This window comes from Gasterosteus aculeatus, chromosome 17, assembly GCF_964276395.1.
Source record: "Gasterosteus aculeatus chromosome 17, fGasAcu3.hap1.1, whole genome shotgun sequence".
Classification (NCBI taxonomy): domain Eukaryota; kingdom Metazoa; phylum Chordata; class Actinopteri; order Perciformes; family Gasterosteidae; genus Gasterosteus; species Gasterosteus aculeatus.
The window spans coordinates 19,892,093-19,913,849 of record NC_135705.1 but is presented as its reverse complement, the minus strand read 5'-3'; the positions used below and the strand labels follow the sequence as shown (position 1 = coordinate 19,913,849).

The following is a 21,757-nucleotide window of genomic DNA, read 5'->3' as shown; positions in this document are numbered from 1 at the left end:
CTGTGTGTGTGCGTGCGAATGGGGAAAAGTTGTAAACTGTAAAACTTGCTCTACTTCTGCTACGCTGGGGGAAACCCGAGCACCTTTCTCGCTCACCTGCTCCCAGATCAGCACCAGTGCTGCGGGAATACAGCCCACAAAATCGTATTCACCCCCCCCCCCCCCCCCCCCCAATAGTTTGTTCATCAGTGGGTACCGTAAGCATCTGGGTGGGCTTGGCCCAAAACAATAAAGAAAACAATCTTTACCAAATACACTCACCTATTAATATGCTGTCTCGACATAACACAAGAAAGGACGAACATCTTACCTCCCTGACACAAAGCGTTAAACCCTCTGGTGTAAACCACTGACCTTATTTCAGGAACCAGAAACCCATTAAAAAAACATTGACCTTGAGAAACGGGAGAAAGAAGTGAGGTTTAAGTGGGAAAGAAACAGGCTTGGAGCTTGACGTTCCTTTGTGCTGTTTTGTCATGTGATGACTTAAGAGGAATGGAACAGTCTGCAAACCATTAGAAGCATCTCGGGTGTGTCTCCTTGATCTTTAGCCAAGAACAAGTTGGTATTCTCGTTTCAACATGAGCGTTGATGAGGCCGCCAATGACAGACGGAATTATAGTTGTGTTGCTCTTTGTCCAAAGGAAGCGCTGAGTTCTTCTGAGCTAAAAACCAAAACAGAAGTTGGAGGTAAGCAGCAGAAAGGGGTCAAGCAGCCTGTCTGTCACCTCGAGCAGGGATTCCCAGATGGTGAGGCAGTTCTTTTCTTAGTGGAAAAAAAAAGCATTTTCTGATTTTGTTTTGAGATTTTTTATGCATTAAGAGATTTTGTTATGAGTGTCGGCTATTCCGGTCGTGGTCGGTGGTGGTTTTATTATTGGTGATAAACGGTTATAGTAAAAATGTCAGTATTCAATAATCTACTAGGAATAAAAGCACAGCAAAGCTTGTTGTGAGTAATATTAGTAGGAAGAAAATCTCAAGTATTAAGCGTATACGCAAAACATATAGAACAAAATAAATATAATACACAGTCAAAGGTTTTGACACATTTTCTCACCTATTTCTAACTTTTGACTGGTACTGTATATGTAAATGAGAACACTGATACACTTCTTAGGGGCCGGGATGCCGAGATGAGGCGAGGCAAATTCCCCAGAACTGCTTTTAACGTTAGACAGCACCGATGCGTTGGGTTGGTTTACGGAAACGGAGACACGCCCACGACAGGTAGTACGTGCCGCCCCCAGTCAGCTGACGGCGTATCCACAGGGGGAGAGGAGGCCTCTGACGGGGCTTCTCCAGTCTTCCTGACTGAATTTACGCCTGAGCTGTTTATGGTTACTACTTTTTAAATTCTTTGGTTTTATTGGTTTCAGCCATGACCGCAGTGATGCACTAATTGACAACAATGAAAGGACATTTTTTGATATAAAAACGGACACTCTGGAGGTCGGGTGAAGACGGCCCTTTAGAGTTGTCGACTGCTGCTGTATGTTCAGAGTCGTTACGCTGCACATCTTGTTTCCTCCCCTGAGCTTTTTAACTTCTTCTTCCCAGCCACCATCAATTCCATTGGCCTTTTCTTTCCTTTGAAATAGCCCCCGAGTAGAGTGTTGAGCTAATGTCAGAATGTACTCCAAACAAGCTTTCTGAACCATATTCATCTTTTTCATTAGTGGTTCTCAAACCTTTCAAGTGGTGACAGCAATAGGGTTTGCTCATAAACTGTGAGTTCCTCCTTGGTTACAGTCAAAAACTGAAAATGTATTTTTTTAGGAATAATTGGAACGTAGAACTGAAACAGAGTGAAAGAGGTTGACAGAGTTCATTTGAACTACTTCCATTTTTGTTTTTTTTAACTTTCGTCCCCATCTCATTACGTCCTTTATGGCGAGGAAATTGAATGGCAGAGGGATGCGTCAGCTGTTCTCACCCACATGGCTATGAATCTTGAGTGAATATTGTAAAAGATCTGAAATAAAATGTAGAAATATACTGCTTTCTTTATGATCATTTTATTTCATTTTAAAAATCACCTAGGCATGGTATCTCATGGGTTACGTTACTTTTCTCTCCCCCATACTCACTTGACGACCCCTTCATACTGGGAAAAAAATGTAAGTGCTAATATTAACCCCAAATTAGTGGAAACGTCATGATTGCGTGAGTATATAGCATATAGCAGGTGGTACCATAAAAAAAGAAAAATGGAATATATAAAAAGGTAAATAATACTATCTTTTCATAACCAAGAAATTAACAATCATATTTTGAAAAAACAATTAGGAACAGAAATACCAATACAATTTGTGGGAAAAAAAGACAAAAATTCAATATTTGGAGACACAGAAATGATTTACATGACCTGAAATTATTTATACTCATACTTATCTTATGTGATGTTCACTGTATCTTTATTCTGTGTTCCTCAGGTGGGGGCGAAGGACAATCCGGCTGTTGACCCCATAATCCATGGCCTGAAGGGGGTGGTCCATCATGGTGAGTGGTACCAGCCATGACTCGTAAGAGAGTCACGCTGCGAATTCATTTCTGTTATTACAAAAACGTTGAGCCCTTTTAGAACATCATTTACTGTATGGTCAAGTCTGGTATCTCAGACTGCTCTATATGACACAGACATATTATAGAAAGAAATGAACCCTCTGGATGGTAAGCAATATCACGATCCAACTACAAGGTCTGGAAAATCTTCCAATAACATCAATATCACTTGTGCCGCTGTTGGCTGGAGGATATGGGAGACATCATTCAGTACTATTGCTGTGCTAAATCCTCTGTCGACAGACACGCGGCTCGGCTACATTAGCGTTGTCCACCTACTATGTCTGAAAACAGACTGAAGTGCATCGTCAGTCCACGATTCAGCTCACTGGGAAACACAGTGATTGTGGCCGGACTCGGCAGGTTGACCTCATCGACTGGACATCCGAGGAACTGCTGCTGTCCGACTCTCTGGTTTCAGTATTGTGAAGACGTCAGATTCACTCAGCTTAACTAATTCAATTAAATTTGCTGCTGCAGTGATCAGTAAACTATCATAGCAGAAGAATATTCCTGTTGGGGGGGGGGATGATCCATTTGCAAACTGAATGTTCAAACATGAGTCAACAGGCTCTACGCGCTGATGGGACGTAGTATCTGGACTGTAAATTTGCTTTGCTAAATTAGCACAATTATTAGGCTCCGCTAACAAAAGCCTTACTCGGAAATGTTCTTGCTTTATTTAGTTTGCTCTGTGGAGGTCATGGGTCAATAATTGTCTGATAAAGGCAAAACCTTAAGATGGGGAAAAAGGTCTCCTCATCCTAGTGCAAAATAAAACTATAAGTGACACAGGTTGTAACATCTGTCACAGCACAGCTGTCATGAGTGACAGCCAGCAGCTTCATATTGCACACGAATCCGCTCATCTGGGCTGCTGACCGTCAATTACAGGAGGAAAAGTGCGTGCAAGGTTCAGCACATGTTCAGCTGCATGTGCACAGTATACGATGCATTTGGAGAGAAAAGCAAGGTGACACATTGTTAGGACATTACACCATGTACGCTGTACTGAATAGATAGAAAACACGTGTTAAAGCACGCGTAGGCATGACCTTTGGTAAAACTTCTGATGCATAATATTTTTATCATACTTTAAGTGCGGGGTACTCTAGCTTTGATTTTAGTCCTCATCAGAAGTCTCAGCCTTTTGCATCATTCATTGCCTCGCATACAGACCATTATCCAGGACTTCTGGGACGATTCCTTTTTTTTTATCCCTTACATAACTAATTAAAAGATATTACATTGTGTTTTGTTAGCACGTATGCCCTTCTGCACGCAGCCCTGAAGTGCATCTCCGTCATCATCAAAACATCTCTCCTAAAGCAATGTTCTGTCTTCTCCCCCCCCCCCATGGGCTCGCTCGCCTTGCAACAACACAACGGCTTCACAGTGAATTTTAGAGTTTTATACACAAATAAAACTTTGATAAAAACCTGCTGTGTGATACTTGTACTTTATCTCCTGCTCAGCTCTCTATGAACTGCAACTCCGCCTCCATAATTCATCTAACACAAAGACCACAAAAGTTCAATCAAGACCACATTCCATCTCTCCCACGGGGAAGGTGGTTGGTTATTTGCTTTATCTCCGCCAGAGCTACACTGTGGAGCAGCGGGTGGTTACTTTTTTCACAGCACTCGCGGACTCGGTCTTTGTACCTCATGCCTTGTTCCATTTTACATGAAACCTCACTGGAACGAACGCCCTCTGACTAGTTAGCCAGCGAGCGGCTCCACGCCGTCCCTGTGAAATGAGCCCGGTAGAAAGGCTGCGTCTGATTTACATATCAGACTCATGGCAGAGCGAGGAGCACGTTGTCTACACGGGGGGGTTTAGCGGGAGTGACAGATGTAAAGCCTGATGATGCAGTGGGATGATGGAGAATATGGGATGTGAAGAGAATCTGTATTATGATTTACTTTGCATCAATTCCATGATTGATATTGTGGCAACTGACGGGTGTGGGTGAATCTATAACACTCGGATAGACGACTGGCTGCGCAAAAAAAGGGTACGGTTTATTTCAACGCACAAAAAAGGTAAAAGGACAAAACAGGTTCTTCCTCTTTTGAGGGTTTCCTTATTGCAGAAAACAGGGATTAACACACGTTCCCCAAACAAATTTAAAAAATTTAAAAAAGCCCCGGCGTGCAGCGAGCTTCTACTCACTTCTAGTCCCCTGTGCTGTTGGGAGGGTTGGTCCTTTATAGTGTGGCCAACCTTCATCAGCCCCATGAGCCGCACCTGGGCTGCTCGTTGTCTCCAGAGGGGGCGTTTCCCCTCTCGGTCACGTGACCGCTTGCTCGTCGGTGCCCCTGACCTTGGTGCTGATCTCTGCTCCTGTGCAGTCTGCTGAGGCGCTGTCCAGGGTGCTGCGCCCTTGGGTTGCCACAGTATCATTGGTACCTTGATTATCACTTTCTGTCACAAATGCTCAAACTACCCTTCGGATTATTGTCATACAATGTGTTTTGTAAAGAGAAGCTAATAACTTATTTGAACTCAAAGTCTACCTGATATTCCTCAAAGGATGACCTTAAAAACGTCTTTGCATAACTAACTATGGTTATGCCAAACTGCTCAAGTTGTATGGTGTGAAAAAAATCAATAAAAATCCCAAATGAAATAAAGAAAGACACATATATAGATGTGGCTGTCCCAACTTTCTGGAAATATTATTGAGGAGAGGATGAAAAAAAGCTTAACATGTGAGTGCTGTGTCGTGGAGCTGCATCAGATCTGATGTGAAAAAAAAGCACGTTGGGATGTTAACCCACACTAGCAAAGGAACAGTAGACTCAGTGGTACAGTAGTAGAGACGGAGAGAAACATAATAACATCATTTTCCTTACGGTTTTCTCTAAAAGTGCTACAGGGTCGACGCTTTTAGGTTAAACTAAGATAAGCTCTGCACATCCTTTAAAAACAAATCAGCAATCCAGGGTGTCACGGTGCCATGTCAGTGGAGACTTTGGGCAGAGAGGGAAGTAGTGAATCAATATACTTATAATATTTGCCAGCGAGGAGGAATCGCTTCAATTCAGTACCAAATGTCTCACACACACTTGGATGAACAGAGGGGTCGTCTAAATGTACAGCTATATGGAAACAATTGGCAGCATAACTCACTTTTTTGTCTGTCGTGACACTGTATACAAGTATTGATAGTTATAACTCTCCAAAATCTGACATCTTGTTCTTCTTCAGTTCACATTACTTCCAGCCATTCGCCTACGTACCTCAACTATTCAAGAGGTCACGTCTAAACGTTATAATTCAAGAACAATGCTGAACCTTAATCATTGAAGAACTATTGATCGATTCAATTTTCATCTGTTTCAATGACTTTCAATGACTTTCAATAACGCAGATGGACACTGGCATTAACCCCCAGATGGTTTGTTCCTCTGAGCCGAGGGTTGTTTTTGGAAAGTATGTGAAAAAGGACAGGCACTTTCAAAACGTATGGCAGGTGATTGGATGAAACCTCTGTCATTCAAACTTGGGCCGAGGCCTGTTGGGAGCAGATGAAAAACAGCTTCACCATGGAAAAAAGTATGGAAATACTCAAAATACTTTTGATTCGAAATGATGCTATTGTAACGGATATGATGCCCAGAGGTCCCAGTAGCTCCTCATAGGATGCTGATTTTTCCAGACACACATGTTAAAGCCTAACCGGGTGGATTGTCGTGTGATCCCATGCTAACGCAAGAATTCAACTGCCGTGTTCAGTAACCTTGCAATCTACAAAGCATTGCACGCATGGCTTGGATGAAAGTTTATTGCACAGTGATTTGTCATTTTGCCTAATTGACGAGATGGTTCTGATAATTTTGATTCAGGTGCAGATCCAGGAGACTGTCTTATTATTAAACCACAGCCTTTATCTTAAAAATGATTCAGATCAATGCAACAAACAGGACAAATGCCGAACAACAAAGGACTTTGCTGTTGTGAGAAATCGAGACATAAATTGCATTTCTATAAAAGTAGCTGCTACTCCTAAAAAGTCCATTCTGTTATTTATTTTGGAACAAACACAGATTATTTCACACCCACTTGCAGATGATTGGAGAACTAAAAAACAGTTTTCTCATTGGAAATAATGTCATAGCTTATTGCAATTCTACCCTGTTCACAGCTAAAAAATATTGTTGAATTATTTTCTGATGTAGAAAACAAATCAACTTCTCTTGTGAGGTCAGTGGAAGCAAGGCTCACTACTCACAGAAAGAATAACTGAAAATGTGCTTTAAATAATTATTTCTGAATTTCTCTAAAAGGCAAAAGTCTCTATTTGTTTCCATGAACCGCCTTATTTCCTTCCTTCTGGACCACAGTTCATATGGTTCATTGGATTTGTCTGACCAGGAGTAACTCCATTATTAACATTTGGGATGTGTACCAATGTACACCAGCAGAGGTATAATTCTAGGTGGTCAGTGCAATTATATCTGTCGATATGGGGATATTAAACGAGTCAAGCACAGTTGAAATGAAATCAATAGCACTTGGATCTGTTCCAAAATGCAAGCTCTCAGTAGTTTGCGGTGAAATAAAAAGCTGTCGTGTGATCTGCCCTCTCACATGTAGAAAAAGAGACTGTCCTTGAGCCGTTTGTGCTGAAGGACCTGCTGCCGTCTGCACTGGGAAGCTACTATCGCTACACCGGTTCTCTGACCACCCCGCCCTGCAGTAAGGTGGTGGAGTGGATCCTCTTCAGCAGACCTATCTTTGTCTCCTACAAACAGGTAAGAATAACAAGACAAGCCAAGAATATGATCACTTGGTTATCGTTTGTAATGATTTTTTCTCATTTGAACCTCAAAATGAGGTACATGCATCTCTGGTTTTGGGAGAAAACATGGAAGCTCAGTGCAGCCAAATTACGCTCCTCTATTTTCCTTATTGAAAGAGATTGAAAAAAGGTGATTGTGATCAGCGTTTCAATATGTTATTTTAATTCCATTGTTCAGGGGATTGCTCCTTATAGTCGGGGCTGAGAGACTTTCACATAATGAGCTGTAATGTGGTACATCAAATTTCCAAATGGACACAATCTGAATCAGCTTTATTGGGCCATACATGATAAACCTTATTTGACTCCGCTTTTTCTCTCCACATACTGTACATACGGTTTCTTTTTTTTCAAATAAACAAAGAAGATTAAAAAAAAAGTCAACACCAAAAGTAAAACATGCAAAATTAAAGAGATCTATCTGGACTCCCATATTTTCATGGGGGGGCTGAAAGGACCATCCTGAAAGGTTTATATGGCAACATGAAGCACAGTAAAAGGGGCACCATGAAACAATAGACGGTCTGTGATATAAAAGGGAGTGAGGACATCTAGTGCTGTACTGCACCAACACAGGGACTGAAAAGTATATTCTAACAGATGTTGGTAGCCAGTGTAGGTTGTTTGAAACAGCTGCGCTGCAGAATTATGAATGCTGTGTGGCTTTACAGGAAAAGAATAAACAGGCTTTTTAAGTTCAGGAGAGGATCGTTTGCACAAACGGTAAAGGGTGATATCGGTCAATGAATATGAAATATGAGAATTGAGGGAAAGAAATACTGAGCTTTGCTACTTTTGGTGGTTTCCGGGAGGCCAGACCTCTTCTTTCCCAGGACGCTGTGGTAAGGAAGATTATGAGCAGACAAATACATATTACTTCATACAGAGAGTAAACTGATATCACTTGACAACTAATCTACTTTTTCTCCTCATTGCATTATCAATTTGTCAGCCTTTACGCCTGTGCATGCGTCCGATTCATCCTCCTGAACGGATCTCACAAACACCTGGAGGGAATTTATTTTTGGCACAAGCTTCAACCTGAACTGGATGTTTGGAATTTGGTGCTCACTGTGAAGACACACAATAGATTCACATCACCCAACTATTTCAAAAAAACAATGATAGTCAATAAATAGAAAATGATGCAGACCAGCAGGATATGAAGCAGGGAAATGAATCATCAATGAGTCATCGAGGAAGCGGCGTTGGGGCATCATCCATCCTTCCTGACCATCAGCCAGTCTATCTCAACATGGTTAAATGATCCTTTTGAAGTCTTTTTAATTCCCTTCTTCTTTTTTTGCTTCGCAACTCTCCAGGGAAAACAGTATGGATGAAGATAAAAGGATGAGGTTGGGAAGAGAATTAACACAGATGGTGACTCCAGTTATTGTCTCCCTCTGCCTCTTTCTATTATATTTCTCACCGCTCGCGCTGCTAGTCTTTTGTTTTGGGAGATAGTTGAAGTAGGTCAGCCGTAGTGACGGCAATTGCTTTGGGCCTGCTTTTAGAGAGGATCGATGCTCAAGTTCTTACACAACAACTCACCCAAAATGCCTTCCTTTCAAAGCGTCATGTGGACTAGCCTCACTGTTATTTGTGCATCCAATGACGTGTGTGTGTATAGGTGTGTAACTGTGTGTGGGAAAGAGGTAGGTTGCATCTCAGATGTAGCAACCTAAGATGGTTTAAGTCGCGTTGCTCGCACGTTGCATTGAACCTGAATATGAGCTGGCAACTGGGTAGTGCTGTTGAGATCAGCCCCCTATAGCAGCTCCAAGTGGGACATGGGGGAATTTTTTTATAATTTTCCATCTGGCATTGTGTGAATTTGTGCCAACATTTCCAGAAAGGAGCTAAGATGGAGCCAAATGGGTGTCCTTTTTTCCTCCAGGTCTGTCAGAAGAGTTAGAACACCTAAAATAATAATAATAGCTCCTCAGTAAGCATCATTCAGTGTTTTGCATGCGTATACGCTATGCATTTAAACAATTTAATGAACATTTAATCAATCGTAAACATCAGATATAACCACCATCAGATGTAACCAAGCACAAAGACTTGCAAAGAAGAGTGAGTGAAATGGGTTTGTGATGAGAATTATAGTAATGTGATATAATATGAATAGTGTTAGAAGCAGCAGGTGTCAGCAGGGCCATGGCAGGAGGCCGGACCCGGGTCCAGATCCAGAACCACAACGAATGAAAACCTGTGAGGAGATGAAGCACAAAGACTCCGAGAAGAAGCTGAATTAGTGATGTGCATCAAATGGGATGTGAATACATACGAAGGAGGGTATCAACCACACACATACAGAGTAATCGTGTGTGCGAGTCAACAAACAGTAAAGCCAAAGCGTTGTGAGCGTTCTGAGCAATATGCTCTCAATGTCACACACTGCTGATTTCACCCTTTTTTGAAGCTCTGCCATTTTCCCTCCTTCAATTGAAAGTAAAAGCAAATCCCTGCTTGTCTAAAGCTTTACAAATGCGTTACAGTAAATGTGACCTCCAATCCAAAGAATGCAAAAAGGACTAAAGACAAATCATCAGTTCACAACTGGTACTTCTTTGATTTTTGTATTAATCGTTTGCTTTGACGCTCACATTTGACGAAGGTCACACCTGAAGCTGGTCACCAACGCCGGCAGCCGGATGTTTTATGAGCATATTACATTTGTATTGCAGGAACTCAGGGGGTCTCATGAAGATTAGAAGTGGCTTTCTTTCTCCTCTGCTGTTATTTTAAATGATGCATCAGGTGGGGCCTAATAATGGGGATTACAGACGGCTCATCCATGCAACAAATAGCGTCCTCATTGCCGTTATATATTTTAATGTGGATATTCATGGACCCAGAGGATTGCACACCGTTTGAATCAGTGGCCCCGTGTTCATCCTTCCCTTTTGTGGTGGTGATAGTCGGTCACAGGGAAAAAGAGTACTGTTTAATTTCTTCACTTGCCCAAATACGTCACATATTTACTTACATATTTCTTTTCATTTGACATATTTTCCTTCCCTAATGTACATTTATTAATTTCTTAACACTGTAACAACAGAAGATTTGCAGCAAGTAGGATGGGTCAACCCTAAGCTATCTACCGTCATCAGCCCTTTGCCCAAATGTGCAGTGGATACATTAGACGAACATGGCCTTTTACAGCCAATCCTTACAAATGAGCCCTTTCAGGAGAGTCGGTTTCGTAGGTACAATTTTCAACAATAAATTGAGGATAATCCCTTGAAAATGCAGTCATATTTTTCAGTTTCTATTTCTTTTTTTAGTTTCAGAGCACCAGATTGTCGTACAGGACATAGCACAGGATATCATTTGCTGTGCTCACACATATTTTCGGCGATGAATTTACCTCGGTGAAACTGATCTGCCTCTCAGCGCCCCCCTCCCTCGCTTCTCCAACACTTGCTTGCACACAAGCTGTTTGTCTGTGTGCATCGCTTCCAAACACATTGTACAGAGTATCCATCTGCCAACACAGACAGAAAGATGACACTTCAGTCACACAGTGCAAATCCATGTCTGGTCGCACGTCCTGCCACACAGCATGCATTTGACAAATGGCAACATGACGGAAGAGGCCAACTTCAATATCCACCCAAAGCAGTACAAAATGCTCACAGCTTGATGAGCATGGCAGCTGAATACATTTTAGAATGTTTCAGAAAACATTAAACCAATCAGAGACCAGAGCGAAGGACTCCTTGTTTCCACAAACGAGCCTCACAGAATCACCTTCGAGTTGTTCAAACCATTCAGAATTCTGCCAAATCCAGCCATTCTTACCCCATGCAAAGCTGCTGTGGCCTACACATCCTCAATTTGAGCAGCTTTTGGGGGTTGTGCCAGTTTTAGCAGCACGTGAGGAAGCATTGGGCCCCAGTTGGCACCGAGGAATCAGACCAGTGTACTTAAGATATTTATGATTTAGCATTTAGAGTCTGCCAACGACATTTAGCTTATCTGTCTACCTTGGCACGGGCTCTTTTTAGATGCTATTTCTGCAAATATGTGACGTTATTAGTTATTAGTTACGACTCTGCCAACTCCAACGATATTTGTAGTGCTGTTTGGATTGCGTCTGTGGTTGGTTTGTGTCACAGCCTGAAGTACAGACTGGCGCAACGTGAATACACAATCAGAACTCCAGAATCGCAAGTATCCCCAGGGACGGCACTTCAGAGAAACAGGCCACGAGGACCTATGCTCACGGAAAGTTCATGTTTTTGAAGTAACAGGTCTGTGTGAAAGGTTGGCAGTTGACAGATTCAAACATGTCCTCTAGTGAGGGACCTTTTGATCGGAAACCCTCAGGGCCACTTCTCCCTCTGGTCTGGATTGGGGCGTCAACTTTTCCTCTTCGCTGTGATTAACTGTTTGCTTCAAAGGCTGGAAAAGGGCATCACTTTGGAAACTGCTCATTAGATTTTCCAATTCCTCTGAATATGCAGGAAGTATCTTTGAGCACGGCGAGGTTCCTGCAAACAAGCCGCACTGAGGTGAAAGCGCAGACTGCCCATCAGGGGAAGTGAAAAAGGCAAAATGCGCTTTTCATGCATATGCGTTCAGGGGAGGGTCAAGGGGAAAGTGCGCCTCATAATGTACAGAAACCCCTCGTGGTAGCGTGCTTCCATCCATTACAATTATTGGCATCAGGATCATTTCAAATAGTCGCAGCAGCAGGAATATTACAGTCTGCACTCAGCCGTATCACGGCACAAGTACTTCCCGCTTTGCTGCAGCGCACTAGTCAATACGTACATTTCCCCACCACTAATGCAGAAATAACACATCAACTCTCTTTCCACTGCAATTTTGTTTTTTCGCTGTTTTTGATTTCGGCTTGATAGAAAAGAGTGAACGCTGCGTTTGCAAATGTGCGTACAAACACCGCAAACTCTGCTCTCTGACTCTCTCCTCTCTGTCCAGCTGGAGGCTTTCTACTCCATCTTCACCACGGAGCAGCAGGACCACGTTAAGTCGGTTGAGTATCTGCGCAGCAACTTCAGGCCCATCCAGAGCTTGGACAACCGCCACGTCTTCAAGTCAGCAGTCACAGACGCCTGGCTGCCCGACCTGACCGACCGCGGCGGCGGGCCGTATGGCACCGAGGCGTCCAAAGGTAGTGGTGCAGAGACTTTTGACGTTTTCATTACCATACATCTAATTAATAGAGAATGTGGTGTGCAAAAAAGATTAAAGATGAACATTTACACATTCTGGGTAAACCTGCAGATTGTTTACTTTATTTCTTATTATATTTGAGCATTGAAATATGTTCAACACTAGTTAGTGTTGCTGATTGTGCCCAGAAGAAAGTGATTGTCCTCTGTGTGTGTGTGTGTGTGTGTGTGTGTGTGTGGGGGGGGGGGGGGGTCCGGGCGAGCGCTCTGTCATTTCACCAGCGAGTTGGCCAACTCCCCTGGCATAAGGCAGTGGGAGGCACAGCAGCCGTCCTTCCACTCCTGCCTCATTACCACTCAAACACCACACATTGTGCAGTGTGTGTGTGTGTGAGTGTGTTTTTCAGTGTATTTGTAAGTGTTTGCGTGTGGCCGAGCATCTGTGCTGTGTCAACTGTCATAGCAGGAGATGTCTCCTCCTTCCCTTCGTACACACTTCCATGTGGTCGACTCTAGAGGAGCATCACCCAGAAGTACACCTACACACACACACACACACACGCACACAGACTTGTGTGTGCTCTCTTGGCACAGTTTGCCTGCGTATTTATGCAGAACGTCCTTGAGCGCTGCAGTGGGACATGTTTACTGTGAGCAGATCTATAAGGCTGGCAGAGGAGATGCTAAGAGGCAGATGAGGAGGGGGAGGAGGGGGAGGAGGAGGGCCGGCTGGGAGATAAGAGGAGAATCTGTGCGTTTATCTGAGCCTTCTTGTAGACCAACATGCATGCAGACTCTCGGCCCACGAGTGCCATTGTGAAACGAGAAACCACCTCAAAACCTATGGAGTCATTTGTTTCCTGTGCCAATTCATCCATTTAACTGAACGCTTCCTCCTGCTAATGATTGCTTCTCATCAGCAATAACGTTTCATTTTCTTTGTGTCCCTGAAAATGTCACAAGCTCTTCTATTTACATGTTAAACATGTGCAGCGATTCAGTCACAAAAGGTGTGACCTGCAGGTCGTGCCTGTTCCCTTCGATGATAACAATATGCAAATTGCATTTATTCAACATCTTAACTTCATCTCTGCTATAGAAAGTATTTGAAGTGCTGACATTAAGTAACATGTTAGGAAACACTTTTTTCCATTGGCTCTAAATTCAACCCTCAGGTCAAACCTAACTCACGGCATTCATATTTCCTAAAATGCTAAAGTTTGCTTAAAGCTTTAAAAAAAAAAACGCTAAAATAGCCGCAAATTGACAGCACAGTGGTTTAAAGTAATGTAGCGTTTTTTATTTTAGTGTAAACTGTACCGACTCAGACCACCAGGTGTGACAATGATGAACACACTTACATAAATAACTCTCACACTCTGAGTACTGAGCATCCTCTTCCTTTTATTCAAGGAACTTTACCCTACCATTTAATGCCACATATTTTCGTCTCTAATTCACTTCACAGACAAAATATGTATAAAACGGCTTTTACTAGAAACAGAAGGGACACAAACATGCAAATCAGTACTTCACGATCACCTCTCTGCACACTTTGTCTATTTTGTTTTGGTTAATAAATCCAAGAGCTGAATCATGTCCCTGCATAATATGCACAAGTGCACTGACCACAATTTTACAAAAATGTACAAGTAGTGTTCAAATAGCAAGTGAGCAATGCAAGTGGCAGTCTGACTGCCGCTGTCATCGCTTCCACAGGTGGAGGACTCTAAACGCATAGTTGCGTTGCATCCGATGAGTTGTGCTGCCTGAAGTTTGACAGAATGGAGACACGGTCAATTTAACATAATGCAGCATTTACATAATTCACATCTGAAGACATTTGTTTCCTGCAGCCCGGCTCCCATTTTTAGAGATTCTTTTCCTAGTAGTCAGACATTGTGTTCTGGGAGTGTTGATACTTGAGGAAACGACACTGGTGCAAAGCAAATATCTTCCTGTCCTCCAAGTATCGCTTTGTGTGGGTACTGAAGAACGTAAAAATAACCTCCAAAGTGGCCTAACTGTGCTTTCACAGTACCAAAGGGTTTGGCTGCACACGAACTTAACATACATTAAGTCATAAGCATTCAGAATAGCGTAAATTAGTATTTGACATCGGTGCATGTGTGACCTACAGCAAAGTCCTGTCACAGGACCCCCCCCCCCCCCAGACCGACCCACCATCAAGACCTGGTCATCCATCAACTGTGGTCAACATGCTGCAGGGCCAAAGATGTCCTTTCATCCTCCTAATGGCTCCTCAAAGATGTACGAGACAGAGAGAGAGAGAGAGACCCTTCGATGTTGGTGTGTGTGTGTGTGTGTCAGACACGGACTGCTCGTGTGTGACACACACACATAGAGACATTAAAGTCCACCCAGCTTCATTCCAAAGACGCATTGAGAAGAGGACACGACGGCGTTTGCGATTCCGACGTGTCATTTTCCCCGACAAGCACAGAGCAGAAACAGTGGTGGATAGGGGTCTTCACGGTGTGGCATCACAAGGGGACCCGTGGTAGACGGCTGATGCTTTGCCACAAAGCATCGGCTGCCCCGCCCCAATATGGCCGCCGGCACCCCAGAATGCCTCACAGCACGCCTGATTCCCGCAGGGCGTTAGAAGCCAAAGAACCTGGCTGACGGAGGAGACGACCGGAGGAGAGCACCGAGCCGGAAGGGCCACAACGGTGCGTTGGAGCAACCAACCATCCTCCTGAGAGGGAAGAAGGAGGAAGACTCGTTTTGACCCCGAAGTAAAGGGGACACTTTTTGTTTGGCTTTTGAAGATGCCAAATGACTGAACCTTTTGAATGTTTATTTAAGGAGAATAAACCTTCTATTTTGCTCTGGAATCTGTCGGTGACGCAACGATGGAGACCACAGGGATAAGCCACGCCCACTCTCCCTGGGAAGAATGAAGCGGGACGAGAATGATTGGGAATTAACTGCGACTGAAGCGCCGCGATAATTTACTTCGCTTTTGATGTGAACGCAGCGTTAGGGTTTTCTAATGTGTACTATTTAACTTATTTAACTGCACATGCCTTTAGTGCACACACACACACACACACACACACACAGGGTATGGCTGACTGGGCCCAGGTTGATATAATCTGTTAAATACGTTTACCCTGCATAGAGGTCATTCTCGGCTTGACTTGAAAATGATATCTGTGTGCATGTGTGTTTGTTCTACTTGTGAAGGTGTGTGTGTGTGTGTGACTAATGGGTTTAGTAATGCTAAGCCACATGGGGCTCAACTGCAGGTTATGAATAGAAAAACTCCACTGCAGCTCTTTATAAGCAAGCTAATCAATTTGGTTCCACCAGGCAAGTGAGCCCCATTCTCAATCAACCCGTGTTCATCATCAAATTACTTTAATTTGCATAATACGATAGCGTGTTTGGAATAATCATTGCGTGCATTGTTCAATAGGGAGACGCTTCTCCCTCTTTTCTAACAGTCCCTGTGACAGAATGGGGCTTCACGGATACGCTGACCAAAGTGAGCCGATAGTGAACCATGACCGATAACAGAAGGTTATATGTGTCATCTCATCATTAAAATGCTGCAGGTTCAACCTCCACTTTTGTTTGAAAGCTTTTCCGCCAGATCGGCTCCAGCGGAGGCAGTAGAGCATCCGTCAGGTCAAACCATAAACCCGTCATAAACCCGTTGAAATGGTTCTCCCTAACCTGCATGTTGGGTCAACTATTGTTGTGTTTTAACACACAATAAAACTTCTAGTGTGATATGATACATAGGCTGAAACTGTACATGTATCCATTCGTATCAATTGGACACTTTGGGATTGTTTTCATCTACATATTGTGAAAGAGTTGAGATCCTTATTCCATGAAACCTCCTGCAAACAGGCACATTTAAAGACATGTAATCTGATTGATTAGTGATGAGGCACTTACATTTTCCCAACACTTACGCGTTCAACTTGTCGGCGACACTTTGTCGGCCTTGAAAGTAATGAGACGCTTTGTGCGCCTTTTGAGGAACCGAGATGTCAATCATCCCGTTCATTTCAGCTGGATAATGGGACGTTTGATTGACTCAGCTGAAGCACGTACGGGGAACAGGGCCCCGGTCTCCTAATGCCACATATCTGAAAACCGAGTGCTTGGTTGCATTTTGCCTGAAGGCAACTATCTATAAACCGTGTGTGTGCATATGTAAGTGTGTGTGTATGTGTGACTGTTTCTTGATAATTCAGTGTCTCACAGCAATCTTAATAACATTAATGTTATTAATCATGAATACAACTGCTCACGTGACTCTGTGTATTTTTAGGATAAGCTTAGCAGATGTTTTCTGTCAATAAATTACCTCCTCTATCTATTTTCCCCCCCTTTATTCTCATTCTTCTTCACCCTTACTTCCTTCTGTCTCACTTTTGCTCTCTTCCTGGTTTCTTTAAATCCTTCACACACTCATCCACCCTTTCCTTTGCTCTTCCCTAACGTCCTCCATTGATCACCCCTTCTCTCCTTTGTCGGTGCATTACTCTCTCCTCCGTCCTCCTCCCAGTTTGCAGCAGCGCTCCCATCAACATGAAGGTGCAGCACGTGAACAGAAGTACTCTGGTGGTGCGCTGGGCTCGTCCTGAGGTCACCTACCACCCGCCCATCCTCCACTTCCTGGTGTCCTACAGCTGGACGACCCACGACGACAGCTACGAGGAGACGCACCTTACTGATGCCAGATACAAACTGGTGAGACTGGGAGTGACTGGAGCTTGTAGTGGGATGGTCAGCCCGAGGCTGTGGATGCTCTGCGGCTGCGCTGCTTCCCTCCCGCACTGAATATGTGGAACGGTGTATTCGTTCTCCTGCTTTTGGCTTCGATGCTGGAGGAGAACTGCCTGGTGTGTCTGAATATGTCATGTTTAGTACTTGCGATTTATCTTGGTGTTGCATTTCACGCTGTGCACACGTGAACTAAAAACATTACTCAGACAAGTCATGCGTCAAGTTGCTGCCTCGGAGAGCCTCGGAATTATATGACATACTTACCGCCCGGCCTTCAGCCATATGCTATTTGATTAACTTGATTACTGGACTTTGACCTCATTACTGTGATACACCGCACATCGGAACATGTTTCGATCATCCAATGAATTCCCGTGTGTAAAAACGTCACTGGCTTTGATAAGAGTCCGATTCATTGTAACTAATGACAAGAAGACCTCAGAGAGCGAATTCAGTTGGACTGGGACAAAAACGTGTAGTTTGTGTGGCGTTTCAGAAATACAGTGGATCTCACATCATCAGAATACGACTGCGAGGTCCTCGCAAGATCAAATAAATGTACAAATGTATCACATTTCTGATATGATTGCAAAATTTAAAATGGCAAATACACACAGCTCTGGCAAAATAACAGTTATTATCAGGAAATATGTCAGCAGTTTTTGTGAGATAATTATTAATATCTGGGGGACACAAATGTCTGATCACAAACACACACACACACACAGACACACACTCACGCAGCGAGCAACATCCTCCATCAATTCCGTAACAAATGGTCTCATCAGGAGCCGCATTGAGCAATGAGCGAAGGCTGCGGAGCCGACAGGGGTTTCATTCCCTTACATCGTGGGAGTCGATCGGCTGGCAGAATACTAATGTCAGCCTGGAGGGAACGCGGGACTTCCAGTCTGTGGAAGAAAGCACGACCTTGGGCCAGTGGCTCTGTGGAAACCCAGAGAGGGCTGGAAACAAAGGGATGAGAGTGCCCCCTGGCTGCGGCTCCCTCGACTGGGATTCTGCCATGATGAGAGATGGATGGAGAGAGGTGGGACGTAGTCGTCCCATCATCAGGTCAAAAGACTACGCCTCCCTTTCTACTTTTCTTCCCCTTGCCTCATCCGTCCGCGACGCCTTCCCACACACTATTTGCCTTCCCTCTTTCTGTCAGCCCTTTGAGTCTGCTCTTATTCCTGATATCCCCCCCGACACCTCCATCGAGGTCATAACAGGGACTTACATGGCTTTAGGACCCTCAAATCTCCCACACATCCCCCACCTCACAATCAGGGGAGAATCCCCATTTGATGAAACACTCTGCACTGGACTTGTCATGGCCGATACCACTTGGCTGTCTTTGCTCAGACCGAAGGGGGTCAGTGGAAAAGAGAGGAGGCTCCTTCTTAACCTGATGAAGGCAAGTGAGCGTGTCCTATGTGTGAAGTGGATAGTACGACGGGTGAAGTGATACATAGAGTTCAGTTTGGGTTAGGGTCACTTTCTCTGCAGCCGTCTCACTGAACAAGGGCTAACTAGCTAGCTTTACTACTGGCATCACAACTGGAATGATAGAAAACATCTCTTGCGCTGCCTTTACATGTTACAGAGAGCGGTGCGACTCTGTCCGTGGTGCTGAACAGCTGAGGATGCTTTTGCTTCATGTGGATCTGAAAGTGCTAGAAAATAACGTGAAGTGAGGATCAAAAGCAGTCAGGAGGCCAAAGACGACAACGGTTTGCAATGATGAAACAACTCCTGCTTCATGAAGATTGTAATAGTTTGTGATGCTGCTGAATTGCATTGCTTTTCATGCTATTTAGTTCGCCTTCGTTTGTCTAATATGAGATGCAATAAAAACTTGACAGCACCATCAACATTGCTATAAAATCAAATCAACAAACAAAACTATAATATAGAGGCACAATTTATTGCGAGGCGGTTTTATTTCTTTTTAATTGATGGCTTTCATCAGGAGCACCTAGCTAATTGGCGGCTGTGCATTTTTACATGATTTATTTAGCAATAAGAGTCTACAGCACAATGACAGTGTTAGCTAACATCATGATAATAACCGCTTACAGTTTACTGCTGACGCTGATGGGAATGTGCACAGTTTTGCAAACATTCAGCCAGAAACAACAGTATCTTTCAAATAGACAGTGTGACCTGCTCACTAGTTATTACACGTCATACTGAGAGGAACACTTTGAGAATTTATCATCAGAGGCCAATGAATCGATTCAGAGACAAAATCATGTTTAAATTCATTGCCACGGGATTGAACAGAAGTGATTCCTTGTTGGGCGGATGGAACGACGTAGGACGGTGCGATGCACCAATATGACTATAAGGCAATAGGGGATGAAGTTGATGGACATTCTCTCTGTGAAGTGCTTTGGAAAGCTTGTGTGCAACGCGTTGGGCAATAAGCTGGTCGGATAACTGATGTTCACAAGAAATGCATGTATGTCATGTTCGACCCGTCTATGGACAGCTGGGCTGAGTATTGTGAATATGGAGAGTTGGAACCACATCTTAATATCTGCAGCCTCTTTGACTTTAAACTCCCTGCTGTTACTGAATTAATATGACTTCTGATTCCTACTGGGAGGATCTTACTGAATGTGTGTGTGTGTGTGTGTGTGTGTGTGTGTGTGTGTGTGTTTGTGTTGTCCAGGAGGCCGTCATATCGCCCGTCTCCCCCGATGTGCTGTACCTGTTTCGGGTCCAAGCCATCTGCATGAATGACATGCGCAGTGACTTCAGCCAGAGCATGCTCTTCAGAGGTGACAAAGAAACACACACACACACACACACACACATACCCAGGCCGTGTAGACACGAAATGCTCATGAATTGCTGCCGTATTATCTTTAATGTCAACACAACACATCTCTTTATCATATACAGTCTTACCAACATGCCTTTGATGGAAAAAGCTCTCTTCATATGTACACTATGTGAGCTTACTGTATATCAACAGCTGCAGGCTAATCTAAAAGTAACAGAAAGTAACGTCAGCATTTTTATACGCTACCCCATTAAGTATTTGGCACCTTGGGTTTCCATTATGTCATGCTGCCATTAATGTGTTTGCATTCGTCTGGTTGTCTCTTCTGTGTTTAACGGTTCTTTCCTCCCTGTGTTACAGCAAATACCACCAGGATCTTTGAGGGGACGAGGATTGTGAAAACTGGAATGGTGAGGAAAGCCCAGGTTAATCACAGCAGATGTCTGAGCACATTTCATCCAGCAGAGAGCAGTGTCTATTATTCCTGCCCGTATGGATAGAAAGGTCTCAGGTCCAGTTTAGAAATCAACGTATAGGACACAACCCTTACATACAACAATATGTAGCTCTATATAAGGGGTGAACTTATATCGTCAAAGTTGAGTGATGAGGAACAATCAACAAATAACTTCAAGTACTAATGATTAACTTTCTCCTTTGGCAGCCGACGGTGTCTCCGGCCTCCTCAGCCGACATGGCTCCCATCTCCTCAGGCTCATCGACTTGGACCTCCTCGGGCATCCCCTTCTCCTTCGTCTCCATGGCAACAGGAATCGGGCCTTCCTCCAGTGGAAGTCAGGCAACGGTGGCGTCCTTGGTGACCAGCACTTTGCTGGCGGGCCTGGGCTTCAGCGGCGGCGTCATCTCCTCCTTCCCCAGCTCCGTTTGGCCGAGCGGAGCCGCGACCCGTGGCCGCCAATCCGCACGCCAAGCCGGCGAGCCCGCCAAAGACAGCGGTGACGCCGGAGGCGAGGACAGGGAGAACAGCCAGGGTCAAGGGGAGGAGGAGGAGGAGAAGAAAGGGGAGGAAAAGGATGAAGGGGAGGATGAAGACGAGAAAAAGAAGAAGAGGAAGACATCGGGACGTGTGGGCGGGACAGCGAGGGAGGAAAACAGCACGGCAAAGACTGAGCCGTCCAGCGACGGCCCGGATGCTACTGCAAAGGAGAAAAAAGCGGCTGATCCAGATACAGAAAAGCAGCTGGAGGCGTGTACCCACAATCCACTTCATAAGTCAGCTACCAGCACGCAGCCAGTCGATGCAACGGCAGAATTTCCCGTCCTCGAGGACCCGGCAGTGACACTCGGAGCCGGTTCAGGGAGGGACAAGCAGCTCTGGCCCTTCTACATCCACATGGGTAAGTCAGCTAATCGGAACAATTCCCTTCGTCAGTAAAGCACCAACAAGTAAAAGGCTATTTGGTGAATTTGAAAAACTGCAGAACTATCTACTCGGCCCTTTTTGGATCAAGTCCCGAATTATTTGGCGACACAAGCTGCAATAAGAGGAACCATATTTTTCCATCTGAAAGTCTCCGATTTATTTGGTGAATCTCAAGTATCTTCTACATGAAAGGAAATAACTTTATACGTTCAGATTCCTCAAAAGGCTGAAATCAACTGCCCCCTGGTTAAGGATCCAAGTAGAGGCAATTCATGAAAACAAAATAATTTATCCAAGTG

At 44.1% G+C, this 21,757-nt stretch overlaps 1 protein-coding gene across 1 annotated transcript in view; it reads left to right on the top strand.

Moving 5' to 3' along the window:
* Positions 1-21,757, top strand: part of LOC120835361 (receptor-type tyrosine-protein phosphatase gamma-like) — a 208,674-nt gene that overhangs the window by 166,926 nt on the left and 19,991 nt on the right. The window contains exons 6-12 of the mRNA XM_078091719.1: positions 2,436-2,502; positions 7,168-7,325; positions 12,323-12,515; positions 17,063-17,247; positions 19,961-20,069; positions 20,435-20,484; positions 20,739-21,432. Coding sequence (XP_077947845.1) covers positions 2,436-2,502; positions 7,168-7,325; positions 12,323-12,515; positions 17,063-17,247; positions 19,961-20,069; positions 20,435-20,484; positions 20,739-21,432 — 1,456 coding nt within the window. The remainder of the gene's footprint in view (positions 1-2,435; positions 2,503-7,167; positions 7,326-12,322; positions 12,516-17,062; positions 17,248-19,960; positions 20,070-20,434; positions 20,485-20,738; positions 21,433-21,757) is intronic.